At 47.4% G+C, this 15,286-nt stretch overlaps 6 protein-coding genes across 6 annotated transcripts; 4 read left to right on the top strand and 2 right to left on the bottom strand.

Annotated features, from left to right (window-relative positions):
* Window positions 1-178: 178 nt before the first annotated feature.
* On the top strand, window positions 179-2,062 carry M431DRAFT_6077 (hypothetical protein; the record flags this gene model as incomplete). Its single annotated transcript, XM_024921571.1, has 6 exons — window positions 179-294; window positions 379-1,140; window positions 1,196-1,292; window positions 1,352-1,593; window positions 1,644-1,957; window positions 2,010-2,062. The coding sequence occupies 6 exons, from the start codon at window positions 179-181 to the stop codon at window positions 2,060-2,062; spliced, it is 1,584 nt and encodes a 527-aa protein (XP_024773467.1).
* An 82-nt stretch (window positions 2,063-2,144) lies between these two features.
* M431DRAFT_6076 (hypothetical protein) lies at window positions 2,145-3,326 on the bottom strand (the record flags this gene model as incomplete). Its single annotated transcript, XM_024921570.1, has 2 exons — window positions 2,145-2,671; window positions 2,729-3,326. The coding sequence occupies 2 exons, from the start codon at window positions 3,324-3,326 to the stop codon at window positions 2,145-2,147; spliced, it is 1,125 nt and encodes a 374-aa protein (XP_024773466.1).
* An 801-nt stretch (window positions 3,327-4,127) lies between these two features.
* M431DRAFT_87000 (hypothetical protein) lies at window positions 4,128-5,166 on the top strand (the record flags this gene model as incomplete). Its single annotated transcript, XM_024923750.1, is given in 3 exon segments — window positions 4,128-4,574; window positions 4,591-5,008; window positions 5,078-5,166. The coding sequence occupies 3 exon segments, from the start codon at window positions 4,128-4,130 to the stop codon at window positions 5,164-5,166; spliced, it is 954 nt and encodes a 317-aa protein (XP_024773465.1).
* M431DRAFT_508856 (hypothetical protein) lies at window positions 4,981-6,083 on the top strand. Its single transcript, XM_024919180.1, has one exon. The coding sequence runs from the start codon at window positions 5,361-5,363 to the stop codon at window positions 5,883-5,885; it is 525 nt and encodes a 174-aa protein (XP_024773464.1). The 5' UTR covers window positions 4,981-5,360; the 3' UTR covers window positions 5,886-6,083.
* A 1,366-nt stretch (window positions 6,084-7,449) lies between these two features.
* On the top strand, window positions 7,450-8,428 carry M431DRAFT_520729 (hypothetical protein). The gene is made up of 4 exons (XM_024920443.1): window positions 7,450-7,593; window positions 7,646-7,726; window positions 7,791-7,953; window positions 8,009-8,428. Exons 1-4 carry the CDS (start codon window positions 7,503-7,505, stop codon window positions 8,070-8,072), a joined length of 399 nt encoding a protein of 132 aa, XP_024773463.1. The 5' UTR covers window positions 7,450-7,502; the 3' UTR covers window positions 8,073-8,428.
* M431DRAFT_117219 (hypothetical protein) lies at window positions 7,866-14,847 on the bottom strand. The gene is made up of 2 exons (XM_024911992.1): window positions 12,971-14,847; window positions 7,866-12,877 (listed from the first exon to the last, which is right to left on the bottom strand). Exons 1-2 carry the CDS (start codon window positions 14,722-14,724, stop codon window positions 8,296-8,298), a joined length of 6,336 nt encoding a protein of 2,111 aa, XP_024773462.1. The 5' UTR covers window positions 14,725-14,847; the 3' UTR covers window positions 7,866-8,295.
* Between the last annotated feature and the right edge of the window lie 439 nt (window positions 14,848-15,286).

Below are 15,286 nucleotides of genomic sequence, written 5' to 3'. Positions count from 1 at the left end.
GTCGACCATTTGTCAGCAACCTAGAAGCTTTTCACCCAAACCGGACCCGCACTTGAGCGGTGATATCTCCCTGCATCTGTCCGCAATATGCCGCAGATCAACTAGCAAACTTGCACTGCAAACGCCCGACCGCTGCCATTACGCACTGAGTACGCATATAGTGTGTTCCTATTCCACCATGGAGCGGCGTTATGAGACTCTGGCAACGACGCCGGCGCCATTCGCCTGTTTGGCATGCCGAGACTCCAAACGGCGATGCGACCGGGCTATTCCTCAGTGCAAAGGCTGTCTCCAGTGAGGCCTCTACTCATCTGATTACATGTTTGATGTACATGCGCTTTTCAAGGGCTCGTTTACTAATCGGCTACACCCTTACAGGAAGCGGATTGTGTGCGACTATCCCTACCGTCGTAAGAAGCGAGAGCGAAAGTCACCATCCACCACCAATGCTGTCGTCTCTCCCACTTCCGGCTTACTTACAGATCAGGCTTCAGCCACAGCTGAGACCTCGCAAGCAAGCCCGGACTATGACAACTTTCATCTTGTGCCCTCTCATTCTGCTGGGGCCAACTTTCTCACTGAGCGCTTCCTTGACCCCGAAGCTTTTACCAGTGCTCAGCTCAAGGTACCGGAGCCGGATATCGACTACCTAATTACGAAGGATGTATCAGACTTGGTCGGCGACGTTGCCAATATCAAGGCGATATCTGATCAATTCTTTTCCTCTGTTCAAGAATGGATGCCAATCGTTTCGAAAACCCAGTTCCTGGCCAACCTGGTTAGCTGGTTGACGCATAAGCGCGCCGAGCTGTTCTTTCTCATCCTCGCCATGAAATTATCCTGCGAGCAAGTTTCGGGACCGAGGACACCGCTTTATCAAATCACAAAGTATTTGCAGTTTCGAATTGAGCATTCGGGAGCTTTGTCCCTCCAGGTGATTCAGGCTTCGGTTCTCATAACCATTTATGAGATGGGACATGGCATTTATCCATCGGCATTCTTGTCTATTTCTGAGTGTGCTCGTTATGCTACGGCCTTGGGGATTGACAAGTCAATTCTATGTCGAGATTTGAACGGAGTCTCGAGGAATGAATTGGAGGAACGTCGTCGAGTGTGGTGGGCAATTCTTGTTTTGGATAGGTACTGTTCTTTTTGTCTTTTCCACACGACATGTTGATACTAACTGTAGTGTCAGATTTCTAAACTTGTCGGACCCAAGTCGCCATCTAGTAACGCCTGACCCAATCTTGGAGAATATCCTCCCGGTTGACGATGCCACATTTAATAATGGAGTGAGTAACACCACACTACACAATGTGCCCATGAATCCAAATTAATGTGATATCTCTAGACCTGTCGGCCTGAAGATGCATATACACTCGGCTCAGCCACGGCACTTGATCTAGGCCGATTTGCTCGTTTCGCACAAGCTGCTCATCTAATCGGCCAGGTTCTACGACACGTTGGCGAAGGATATAGTGAGAGCGAGACGGCACAGCTGAGGCGCACTATATTTTCCCTGGTCAGCGTTTCAAAGCTAGAGGCGCACTTGAGGCAACTGGAATTTTGCGCTCAAACAGCAGTGTGCTATTGGTATGCGTACTTGAACAGATCTATTCACCCTCCCCGCTAACATTTACAAGCGGAATTCTCCTGCTGGACTGTTCTCAGTCCAAAAATAAGGGCAGAGCAGACACATCTGGCATACCACTTGACCAGCTATCGACAGAAAGTAACCTGATTTCTCAAACGGCTTTGCAAATGTCTATGTACATCGCGCAGCAGCCCTTTCAGAAAATTCACGACTTTGCATCCCCATTCCTCTTGCATATGCTGTACAAGGTGGCGCTGATCTATTTGCGCGCTTCAAAATCTACTTCTAGTGATACTATTGCTGATAAGTTGCACGTTATCAAACATGGAATGGAGATTCTCGGACGCCGATGGCAGATCGGTCGTACGTATTGCCGCAGACTTTTTATTTGAGCATGTTCTAACTTGCTGTACAGAGTCGTATCTTTCGTTATTATCACGGCACGAAATCATGCAAGCAATGGAGTAGATGCAAGTGCCACCATTTCCAATCCTCTGCCAAAAAGGCATCGACTATGAACCACAGTAGACTTCTGTGGTGCACATCTACCTTACATGTATCCAGCATCCTTTGCGATCCTGTCCAAAAGTTTGTGGAGCTTGACGGCCTTTTCGAAATCGGAATAGCAATCCTTTTTGAGCGCATATGCCTCAAATAATCTTGCAGTATTGGCTCCAGGTGGAGGAATATTCTTGATATGGCTGGGCTCATCTTGCTCCCAGTCAATCGTTTTTACTTCTCCATCCTTTCCAATAAGACGGAGAGTCCTTGCATTGGACCCCGTCTGATACCCTCTGCCCTTAGTTGTGAGCTCTATCTCTCCTTCAAAGCCGGAAATGAGCCAGCGCAGACCTTGTCCGTCAATCGGTCGTGGAGGTGTGCGCGTGGTGATGCTCACAACAGCGCCACTTTCTAGCGTGCCTTGGATGAAGATGTGATCGGGTGAGGTTCTTTTCCTCTCGGGATTGACGACTTCTCCAGTCTTGCTGCTGATGAGCTTTACGATTGGCTGTTGGACGGCGAAAGTCGATTTGACACTGGCGAAATCACCGAGCACATGGACAAAACCACTCAGGACTTGTGCAGATGCAAGTTAGTTTGAGGATCATCATCGCATGTGAAAAGAGTACTCACAATGGGCAAACGTGATGTGATACTCGTCCCCGCCACTCTCAAAATCCAGGTAAAACTCAGCTTCCGCAGTCCACGTATGGATCGGTCCAGTGGGAGGCGAAATCTGGACGTCGGAACTGGTTACTCTGCCAATCGCTCCGCCCTCAATCAACTCTTTGGCTTTTGCAAGCCATGGGTCTGCGCAGAACTGTGTCCCAACTATGGTCTTCAAGTTAGACTCTCTGGCCAGTTGAAGCATCTCCTCGGCTTGTGCCGTGCTAGCACCTAGAGGCCATTCCACAAAGACTTGCTTCTTGGCCAATAGGGCAGGCTTGGCGGCGAGCAGATGCCTCGAGACCACAATGGACACGTCGATGAGGTCAACATCAGGATCATTGGCTAGGTCCTCTACGCTGCCGTATGCCTTGACCGATGAAGGCAGTTTGTGATATTCGATTGAACGACGAGCTGATTCAACTGACGAGTTGCATATGGCAACGATTTCGTAATGAGGAGAGGGACGGAGGGAGGCCAAGTGAGCGGAAACGCCCCATTTACCTTGACCGGCACCGGCTGGCTCAGGGCTGAGTCCAACGATACCGACACGGATAGGAGCCATTATGTATGTAGCTCAACGTTGAGATCTTGAGGAAATGTGATTGAGAAGGAAAGAAGAGAGGAGATGGGAAAGCCGGATATTCAGTCATTTATACTTCGATCTTATTAGCATTTGACGTACAATCGGGACCGAATCGGCCGGAAATTGACTGGATTATGCTGTAAAATATGAATATTCAGTGAGTATAATGTGTTTTATAGGCTTTAATCAGAGTCGTCGACATGATTCTCATTAGATGCCTCTTACAAAGGAACCAATACGATTGCTTAGAGTTCCGGGACCCGCTCCAACTCCGACCGGAACTCCGGCTGCTAAGAGGCTTTGCTCCACCTGAATCCCGTCGCGGATGGCGATATGTAATATATAAGTTGCTGTATTCATATTTAATATATAAGAGCTGGAATTTATACCAGGTGTACTAAATCCGATCGTATTTTAAAAGCTGTTAATACTCGACTTCGGGATTTCGTCGTACGGCAAATGGGACTACTGTGGCCTGCATTTGCCAAGTCTCACTGCGCGGTAGGGAGTACATAAAAGCTTTGACTAAACTGAGACAGCAGATACTGTGATACTGCCAGATATTGGAATTGATATAGGTCGAATCCATTCTCATACGTAAGATGTTACTTACACTCGATAATTATCAGAAAAACATGCTCTCTAAGTGGTGGCTATAATACACTGTAACACGGGTTATTTCGTTCGGCAATCCTACGCTGAATGAACTCGAACCTACATGTATTCAAAGCTGCGACTGCGGACATAGACAGTTGATTCACGACCCAAGAGAATCTGAAAATGGCCAAAATCATTAACCAACCTCCTTTTATTAGAGCAGATGCGCTTGATGATAGCCGTCTTGAAGATTCTCGCGATCAAGTCCTCAATGCAGATTTTCCAGCCTCACCGCATACCCCGCAGTGTCAGCTCGGCAGCATTGAGTATATTCCAGGAGAACCAGCAGTACCCTTAGCTGAGCTTGAAGACTTTTTGCAAAGGGAAGTTGCTACACTGATTTTGGATGAGCTTTACAACGTGCTGCATATATTCGCAAGAAAGCTTGGCAGCAATATTGATGCGCTTCATGCGCAAAACTTCAAGGGCAGAAGAATTGTACCGGTTGAGAATCCCCGGTTTCATCTCATACGGCAGGAGAAGAACTTTTTCATAAAACCAATACCAGTTTGCTTACTCAACTATGACTTTTGGACGCAATATCTGGCATCGGATTTGCACACTTCAAGAGTTAATATTGCCTGAGTCGGATTCCTATCGGGCAATGGCTCTGGGATTTCTGAGATCATATTCTCATCTTATTCTACATCAATCAGATCTTCGAATCGCAAAAGAGCACGGTCTCATCCCGGAGGATATCACCTGGGCTGGGTGGTCCAAGTTCATTCGTGGGTTTCGCCTTCTTAACAATGAAGACGTAGCAAGACGGTACCACTATGGCCAAATTCGCCTTACGCGCTTGAATTGGGCGATCTTCATCTTTCGGCCCAAGAGCGCAGGCAGCAGGTTACGATTTTACCACGAGTCTCCAAGGTCGGCATTGGCGTTCATTCAGCATGCCGCGGTACCGCTGGCCTTCATATTTGCTAGTGTGTCTCTCATTCTATCTTCGATGCAAGTGATGCTCACTGTGCCCGATGATTCGCTGCTATTTGGGGGAATTGGTAAAGGTGAACTCCGGACGGTGCAGCTGATCTTTTGGTGGTTTTCTATCTTGACATTGCTATTTGCAGCTTTATCCTCTGCGTTACTAGTCTTTATTCCTGTTATCATTTTTATATATCAGATATCTTGGGGTATCTTGAAGTATCGAGGGAAGTAGAGTTGGCAGGCAGGATAATTTTGCTTGACGACTGAATACATGTGTGAGATCGGGAAAGGAATAAACAACCAAGGCCCAGATCGCTAATATTCATTTAGGCCTAGCATGCTAGCAGGGGTTGGGTAGCAAAAAGACGGTATCAACCCAACACAATCAACATCCCCTTATTTTCAACAGCTATTATAGCTATTGCAATGGAGCGCAACAACGTGATAAGTCGTGATAAGACCGATGAAGCTATGAGAGGCGCTATTCTAGCGCTAAAAGCTTCGACAACTTGGTCGTCGTCAGAGATATCAGCTGTCCTAGGCGTGTCGCTCCGCCAGGTTAACCGGATTTACAGCCGGTCCCTCAAAAATGGCTTCGATCCATCAGTCCGGCCGCTACAAATAAATAATTCCTTTGTATCGGACCGGCCGAGGAGTGGAAGGCCCAAAAAACGGACGGAGGAAGTCGAACAAGCTATTGCCGAAAACTACAAGCGCGATAGTCTCAACGGGGAAAAGTCATGTGCTGACATAGCTGCTGAGATAACACAAGCAGGTCATCCTGTCTCGTCTACGACGGTGTGGCATGTGTTGAAAGACGCCGGCCTCCGGAAGTCTAAGCCGATTAAAAAGCGTGGCCCGAGGATGAAGATGAAAGAAAGCACGGCTGAATCAGTGCATAGCCCATACGCATTGGCCCTTGAAAGGCGAGAAGAAGGTGATGAGGTCTAAAGTGCTAGCGATTAATTTTACTGTACCGCGGCGGCGGCTATCGAATCCGTCGTTAAGCAGACGAGAGATGATGAAGGATCTATTCGAAGTTGTGTGCGGAAACGACGGAAAGGATAGGTTGTGAATTCATGTTCTGGGACTGGTTCATACGACCAGAAACTCTCTTGTCATTACTGGAAGCCGGAAACAGTTCATGAGGAAAGGCAGTCCTAGCGAGGAAACACACCAGCAACTGCGGAATAATCCGATCCAGACGGCTGGAGTCTCTACGCTCTCCAAAGCTTACATGAACTTCTCCTGCAATGGTCGCGGCCAGATAGTCTCGGATTGGATTGTATTTCCTATTGAACGCGGCCACGTGGTACGTTTGGCGTCCGTTATCAGCTTGACTCCTTGCATTTTAATCATTGATTCATTTTAATAATATTCAACAATAATAGTAGAGCATGGCTCAAGAATATTAAACGCTTGTGTTGAAACCGCTCAATGCTGCTGGGGGACTGGTTGGCCCACGATGGATACTATGGTGACCACAAAAGCTGGCCGGGTTCATCCCGCTCCATATCTTTCTCGCCGAATGCCTTGGTGCAACATGCGGTTGTGAGCCCACTGGCCAAAGTCTATGCATGTCTTTCATCTCCAATGCCGGTGGCAACTTCTGGGTTACATGGGCCACAATATGTATTACTGTACCTGACAATGCCTTAGTCTATCACTTGTGGACCTCTTGAGATACAGACGGCTCGCACAATAGCATGATGTTATTTTGTGTTCAACACGAAGGCTAGTTGACTATTAAGCTCGGTCACTATGTTCCCATGTCTCTGAAGAGGTCAATTGCCAATTTTTTTCCCCCGTGTCAGTGTCTGCTCTATGTATCATAGAAGTGTGGCGGAGAACTCATCTTCTCAATGAAGGCCGCGAGATGGCCCCAGTCCAGTGTTACATGAGCCATGTGTCCACTCAGTTTCAGCTCGCCACATTTTATGACATGATCGTGCCGTGCATATTTGCGGAACATTGAAACATGAGCTCCATCGCAGTTCCCGTCGATACTACCTCGTCATCACACGCACACCAAAGCTTCAACCCGCCATTGTCATAGATTACTGTGGTCGGCCATTGTATAATCTGGTATGATGCATATTTCCTAACATCTGATATTTCTCAATTGTAGTCAATCACGATTTTTAAACAGCTATCTTGAATGCCGCTGAGCAGCCGACTTCCGAGACAGTTTCGGTGAGACAGTCTGGCCGACAGGTGGGACAGTGTTTGTCAAGTGTTACCAAGGGGTCCCCGTCATGTTGTGGCATTGAACACATTAACAGCAGAGTGCAAACTACCGCGATAAATGTTAAGCATGTGAATGTGACAGGTCTGAAGATCTCAGGACAGGCATACAGTTATGCAAGCCACCGGAAAATGAGAGACCAATGCGACCTTATTAGTCGTCTTGTGGTCTGGCTGGTAAAACAAATGATGTAATTGTATATGGCCCATGCTTATCATGAGAAGCATATATAGTTGGTATATCTCCCGGGTCTTCAGTGTATTCTTGATCAGAACCAACTCTATCAATTTACTCATACCTATCCTCACTCAACTATCTTCATAATGAAGCCTCTTTCATTCTTCAGTGTGCTTCTCGCTGCTTCGGGAATTAATGCTACGGTGACCAATCTTCCCACGAAAGACGTGAAATGCAGTAAGATTTCCAAACAAACAAGTGAAGAATAACACCTTCTTATTTTTCCTAGGTGGTGTCAGCCGCGCCTTCAAGCCTTCGGATATTGAGAACGCTGGAAACGCCGCTATTCAACATAAGGATAGTCCTATTGGTGAGTGGAAGCCCAAAGATTTGTCCCTTGGCGATGATTTAAATCACTAACCTTACTCCCGTAGGAGCTCGAAAATACCCTCATAGATACTATTTTGATCGTCCTGACTGCCCCGGTGACCTCTATGGGTTCCCGCTCAGTTGGACAATTGCCTACACGGGAGGAGACCCTGGACTCGTTAGGGGTATTTTCACCTTCCAAAAGGTTGGAAATACTTGGCAGGCGAGGTAGGCTCGAACAAACCCATAGGTGGCACTATGTGAATACTGCTAACGTTCAAAGATACTGCGGTACTTACGCCCACAAGACGAAGCCTGGCGACAACAACTTTTATATCTGTAACTAAACTAGCTAGCTCCTTTCGGGCTTGCATAGAAGTATTAGTCTCTGCAATGCTGCATTACTGCATTACTGCATATGAATGAATAGTGCTAATTGACTTTTTCTAATCTCCTCTTGTCACTTCCGTGACCATATGTGGTGGGGGAAATATAGAGCGCTACTACGTAATAAATGATTCCAGATGTAGACCCTTCTCTGTGCTCAACATTCAATAAATATTGCCTTCCTTATTCCTTCTTCTCAAATAGCTCCAAAACATTTCTGTTTCCACACGCAGCAGCCGCGTCAATCGCCGTCTGCTGGGCGCCATCCTCCATCATGGGATCGAGCCCTATATCCATAAGCTCCTGAAATCGTTCGACATCCCCGGCCGCAGCGGCATGTAAGAGACCTCGGCCTCGATTATCCCTAGCTAAGAAGTCACCACCTAGAGTTTCCAGCATTGGCTTGACAAGTTCTGGTGAAGGTTTGTCGCTATCGCTGTAAAGCCACTTGTCGGTCTTTGGCAAACTATAGAATGAAAACAATGCCGTCTCCCCACGGTTGTTGCGAGCATTTATATCAATACCTCGACCGACCAAGGTATGAAAGAAGGTGCGTAAAGCTAGATGAGAAATACCATCTCCTAGTATATGCAGCAGAGTTTCTCCCTTCTTGTTGACAACTGTATGATCTGCTCCCGCCGCCAACAGCATCTCTAATTCGTCGGGAGTGTCACGACTGTTGGCACGTCTCGCTGCATAGTGAAATGGAGTATCGCCATTTCCATCCGCTTGGTCCATTAAACTGGGGGCCTTTTCAAGAACATAGGCCAGAGACTTTTGGTACAAGTTAAGATAAGTGTGCTCTCCACCACCAAGCATATAATGAATGACGTTTCGGCCAAAGTTATCTGCCGCCTCCAATTCTGCACCGAGAGACAAAAGTTGTTGAAATGAAGTAACTTGCTCTTCCGGCGCAATCACGTCCCTATTCGAGTCTGATCCGATGATATGATCGGGGCCACCACCGCCAGAATAGCCACCCTTATTGTCGCAGATCGCGTGGAGAAGAGTGCGACCTTTGGCATCTCGATGGTTGACGTCGAGATTTGGAATTTGGAGAAACGAATCCGCTATTATATCTGCACCAAATATTTCATGTAATAGTGTGCATTCTCTATAGCCTTTAGGCACATCAATAGTGGTGATTTGTGTCTCTGAGTGATTAGACTCGTCCTCGGCCCTTTTGTCCCTTTTGAGGAATCTTGCAAACGGATCAGCTCCATGCTGAATGAGTATCTCAATGATTTTCGTTCTGGCGGCGAGTTCTCGATAAAAGTCGAATGACTGACTCCAACTGAAGCTCAAATGCCTGGCGGCAAAATGTAGTGGAAACTCTTTATGTGACTCCTCCACTATAATACCCTTCCTCCTCCTCCTCTCGTCTTCCTCCCTGAGCGGCGCGTCTCCAAGAGAATTTAGGTCTATACCGCTAGACAAGAGCGCTTGCAGAACTTCGGCATTGCCGGAGTCAATAGCGCCAAAAATCGAATCCAGTGTGACAGTTGCTCCATGCTTGACGAGAAGATTGACCATATCGACGTTATGTTGTGCGCACGCAAGACAGCTCTGACCCTGGCCATCAACCGCATTGACATCCGCTCCTCTTTCTATCAGTATCTTGGCTGCGTCCCAGTTAAATGGTCCTAGATAATCGCCGTCTCCTTGAAGCGCCATATGGAGTGGCGTTTGCCCCTTTGCATTACGCATATGAATGTCTGCGCCAGCATCAAGCAGATAAGGCAATGCTTGGTGGATTTGCCACCAGTCGTCGCCTCGTGCAACCCAAAAGAGAGCGGATTCCATGTCAGCATCAGTCTCGTTGATGTTGACTGCAAATTTCTCAACAAGCAATCGCACCATATCCATGTTCGGCAACTCCCTCTGAACGGCGGCAAGAAGAAATGGCCTGAAAGAAGCTGTGGTGTTATCCCTCTTCGAGAAGAACAAGCCCGGCTTTGTCTTGTCGCCAAACGCATGCCATTCTCCCTTTTCTAACTGTGCCTCAGTCTCAATGGATGCTATCTTGTCAACAAGTGATGTGAAGCCAAGTTGGATAAGATGTAACAGGGTGGCGTTCTCGTTTGGTTTGTACTCAGAACCTTGAGTGAATTTGGGAAGAAATGTCGCTCCCAGTCGAACAAGTTCTTCTAAAAGATGATATTCCCTCCGAATCAAAAACCGCGTGACAAAATGCAATGGCACGGATTGACCCTCGTCTCCGGGATGAATAAGGGTTGACGATGTCAAGGCCTGAACCGCCGCTTCTTGCTCATGGCGACGTGCAATTTGAGAGAACTTTGTGAGCTCATCTATCCCTTCTGTAGCGTCCGTGCCGAGAGCGCGCATTAAACAGGCAGCCGTATAATTCCTTTGTTTCACGACAGCTGTGTTGATGATGCCTTCTTTCTGTCTCCCAGGACGATTCACAAGCAAAGAAATATCGGCCCCATGCTCGACAAGCATATCAACATTCTCTTCAAGCCTTGTTGTACTGCCTATACCTATACCTGGAACTGTACTGTGACACTGGCAAGATCCATCGGTACGATATGAATCACGCAGTTTAAGAGGGGCCCTGTATGAATATTCGCCACCATCTTGTTGTGGACGAGGATGCTTCCATAGTTCGCATTCCTCCTCAAACTCAAGACAACCTCGGAAGATGTCTTTGAATTTAGCATCTGCTCCAGCTTCCAGCAGCAGAGACACTGTTTCAGGTCTCCCGGACCTGCAGGCGTAGTAAAGAGGTGTATTGGCGGCTAAATCAGTTATTACTTTCGCATCCACGCCCATTACTGCCCGGCGCTTATTCATTTCTCTGCTCAGAGTTGTACCATCAGCGTTTCCTGACTGTGCATTGTCGGTATCTGGTAGGTCCTGTTGTTGCTTCCTTAGTGCATCTAATAGAAGGCCGACACTGTTGCTGTCTCTGCACCGGGCAGCAAGATGAAGAGGAGTCAGCCCTTCATGAGTAGAAACCAGAGGATTCGCGCCAGCATCAATTAGCTTTTTGGCATACAGCCTCCCGCAAGAAGACACAGCTATGTGTAGAGGAGTGATTCCATCATTATCGGAGACATTGACATTCTTAGTTCGGGAAATGACGAGGTCAATGGGCATGGTTTTCCCCGGCGGCATGCGCAACCAACGATTACTGCATGCGGATAATAAGTGTAGTGGCGTGCGACCGGCATGGTCTCTCTGCTCCAAGTCTAATCCCAGAGCGAGAAGCCTCTCCCAGAGTTCCAATAATCGCGGGCCATCATAAGAGCTGTGGTTTACATCCAGCATGGCAACCGTATGAAGGAGGTTATTTCCGTTATAGTCCACGGCCTTCACGTCAAGTTTTAAACTAATCAGGAAATCAAGCCTTGTCATGGGATTGGCGGCCGTAGGTCTCGACTCGTAGGCATAGGGGCACTTCATGGCGTAGTGGAGAGCTGTTTCGCCACGGAAATTGCGTTGAAATGGTGAAACTCCTCGATCAATAAGATATTTAAGATCTTTATGTGGGTCTTTCTCATTCATAAACAAGAAAACGGAGAGTGATCGAAAGATCAAGTTGTTTCCATCCTTGTCAACCGTGTTGATATCGGCGCCCGCCTCGAGAAGGATATCTAGAATATCCATCCGACTCCCGCTGGACTGGTTCCAAAGCAGTAATGCAGTCATGCCGTCGTGATTTCGTGCATTTGGATCGACTCCTCCAGCAAGTAGAGCTTTGACCATTTCTGGGGTTGGCTTAGGTTGTTGCATAAGAGTATGCAGTGGAGTGTTGCCCATGTTATCGACTGCATTGCAGTTTGGTCCGTATTCCAAGAATCTCAGAGCTGATGGCTCGTGACCATTGAGAATAAGACAATGAAGAATTGTTCGCCCGCATTCTTTTGTAGCATTGATATCAGCATGTCCTTGCTCAACAAGGAGTTCAATAGACGGTATCAAGGGTGCCATTCCTGAACGCATAAAGTGAAGTGGAGTTGCGCCAGTGATATCAGTGGCATTCGCATCAAGTCCAGCCTCTAGTAGCAACTTGATGAGGACTGGACAATGAGCGGCGTTGTGTAATGCTGTTTCACCTAACGGTGTCCGGTAGTGAATGTCAACTCCGGCCTCGACCAAAAGCGAGAATATAACTCGCAATTTGTCGTTATAATATTCACTGTCGTGTCGATTACATATAGCAAAGAGGCAGGTCAGTCTGGCGGGTTCATCCTGCGAATATTTCCATTGCCAAGTCGCATCATCACCGGGATCGCATATAATGCTAACATCTGCTCCAGCCTTCAATAGCATTTCCACCATGACTTCATCAACCGTCTGGCAAGCTCTATAAAGCATTGTCTGGCCATCAATGATTCTGTTGATATCCACGCCCGGTTGTTGACGCAGCAAATCAACGCATTTTAATGATCTCAAACCGGCTGCCCATGCCAAGGCACGGTGCATCAAATCCAAATCGTCTCTTATAAAGGGGAGAAATGCTTCCAGTGCCTTCAAATGGCCATTACAAGCATACTGGAGCGGTGTGTCGCCAATAGATGACGGGGAACGGCTACCCCTAGCCCAAGGATTTTGGAGAGTCTTTTTCGTTGAAGGACTGACTCCGGCTTTCAGTAGCGTTGCTACGGCTGCAGGATGGTCGTGGCTAGCCGCTACATGAAGAGGCCTGCGGCCAGAATAAGTATCAGGTCGATCTGGATCTGCACCGCTTTCTATCAATATCGACATAATTTCCGCATGTCCCTCAGAAGCAGCCCACCAACTAGACATTGTGTTGACGTTAGTAATTTGATGCTAGAAAACTCACCACTATTTTAGTAGTGGTCAGTCTGGAAGGGAGAGAGCCATGGCTTACAGAGGCGTTCTATCGTAGAAATCCGGCACGTTTATGTCGAAGCTTCCAAGTAATTTTTTCACGTATGATACCAGTCCTTTTTTGGCAGCGATATGAAGCTTTGTGACACTTCTAGCGCCCAAGCTGTGTTCTGGCCACCTCATCTTGAGCCATGCCCTCATATTGTTATCGAGTCCAAATAGTTCGTCAAGTTTTGCGTTGATCTCTTTCTGATCCTGACCGGCAGCTTCAGACTTTGCAATATGCTGGTGCCAATTACTGGCCGCATATTCAAAGAATGGGTACTGAAGCCTGACTTCGACTTCCATCTCTTGTACTCTGCGCTTCGTCTTGTAATAGCGACCGCCACGTTCCCATTGGGTGTGTGGCATGTCGGCTATTTCTTCATCCGTTTCAAGGACGACGGAATTCAAGCATCCAGATTTCAAGTACAGAATACACTGCAGGGCAATTTGAGCGTGTGTTGGGCCCATCTGCAGGACAGGATATCCAATGAGCTGGCTCTCGCCCGGTCGTGTAGTACCCTTAAGGTATTCGGTGAAGGAGTGGTGTATTACCGAAACTGTTTCATCAGGTAGTATCTCTAGCAATGGGCCACATGCAGCTCTGATGAGTCCCTTGGTAGCTTTTATATCCCACTTGGAGTCGTTAAACATGCTGATCCTGATCATTTCTGCCAGCTCAAGCAGTCTCAAAGGACGAGTAGCATGAGTGACAGATTGCAAAATGAGATGCTGGATGTTATCCGGCACACCAGATCTTTTTGCATGCTCCTCTAATAGGTCGGTATATAAGGCATTTAAATCTGTTGGGAGCTTCAAGAGAACTGCATTGATATCGACGTTTGGCTCGAGAAACGCATCCATGGCTAGCTTGGCGTAGAGAAACAAACCATTCGCACGGCCTGGGACTGCATCTGCAATCGTTTTCCAATCGCTCTCTGGGATACTGGATTTTGATAGAGCGAAATGGACATAGGTTGAAATGTCCACATCAACCAAAGCTTCCTGTAAACGAATGTGCAAGCAAGGGGTCTTTCTTAGTGGCACTTCTACACTTGACACTGGACGGCTGGTGATCAAGACCTTGACCGTCTTTGGTCGCCACTGGCCAATGTCTCCAAGTGCCTTGAGGAACCCCTCATTGCCGCGATCCATCTCATCAAGTGCATCAGCGACACAGAAGACTTTTCCAGGAAGACTGGCAAAGGCTAGGCGCAAGTGATTCCACATAGTTTCCGGAGATATGCTGTCAAGGGATCGATTCTCTTGTACATACTCTTTCAGTTGCTTCTGTAAAGGTGGGCTATAACTCAATATTTGGTCCATCCAATCTCGTAGTAAAGCTCGAGGCTCATGATTGGCGTCGATGATTTGGCGGAAAAAGAAGTATAACACTGGACAGCCTGGATTCGACTTGGCAATTTCGTTGATTAAATCGGCCGCCATCACCGACTTTCCAGATCCCGGAATGCCCTTGATCCAGAGCAATCCATGCTCGTCGTTTGTCATCCATTCTTGATATTGATTACTTGAAGTGAGCCACTGCCCTGTGCCGGCAACGTGAGACGACAAGTGTCTGCGGTATTCTCCCCCCGCAATGTCGTATGCTGTTGGCTGCAGCCAAGCTCGAATCTTCTCGATGACGTCGGGAAGCTCGGGCAGCAACTGCCCCGGATTATAATCACTGACATCATCTCGGCCAATAAAGACAGTGTCAATGTCTTCTTCACTAGCCTGGCTTCCTAATCCCATGATGTTGGTTTAGAGTTGTAGAGGTGAAGAACCAAGGGCTACCGCGGCAATCGAACCATGCGATCGACTCAACTTCGCGAGGGGGGAAAGTTAGATTGTAGAAGTAGTTGGGTTTGAGTCGAGTTTATGTCCTCCAGGTTGAATGTCGCATGTCTGTTGCTGTGTCTCTAGTATTATATCGTTTACATTGGTGGCTTGGTTGACCGCTAAACGTAAGATCGACAAGGCAGACAAACTAATGTTTCGCTGCCTGATGCATATAATAAGCGCTAAAGCTTTGGCGATTGGATGCAATTATCTGCCTAATGCTTAGCCTAGGACTTCAGGGCTGTGTTTAATTATAGACGTGCATCGAGAAAATAGCTAATCTACGACAAATATCTTCTTGACCCCGCCGATCGTATAACTTTCTTTATGCTCATCAACCGATGGAAGTGAAATGAAGGTGCCATGATCGTTGTGTTATTCATTTCTATCAATGCATGATGGAAGCAAACGGCGATTCAATTGATGCTGCTTCGACTCATAGCATCATCATGCTCACTAGGCTGCCTTGAGCAGA

Source organism: Trichoderma harzianum (assembly GCF_003025095.1).
Source record: "Trichoderma harzianum CBS 226.95 unplaced genomic scaffold M431scaffold_7, whole genome shotgun sequence".
NCBI classification, from domain to species: domain Eukaryota; kingdom Fungi; phylum Ascomycota; class Sordariomycetes; order Hypocreales; family Hypocreaceae; genus Trichoderma; species Trichoderma harzianum.
The sequence above is the reverse complement of the archived record's forward strand: the minus strand, read 5'-3'. Positions and strand labels throughout refer to the sequence as shown.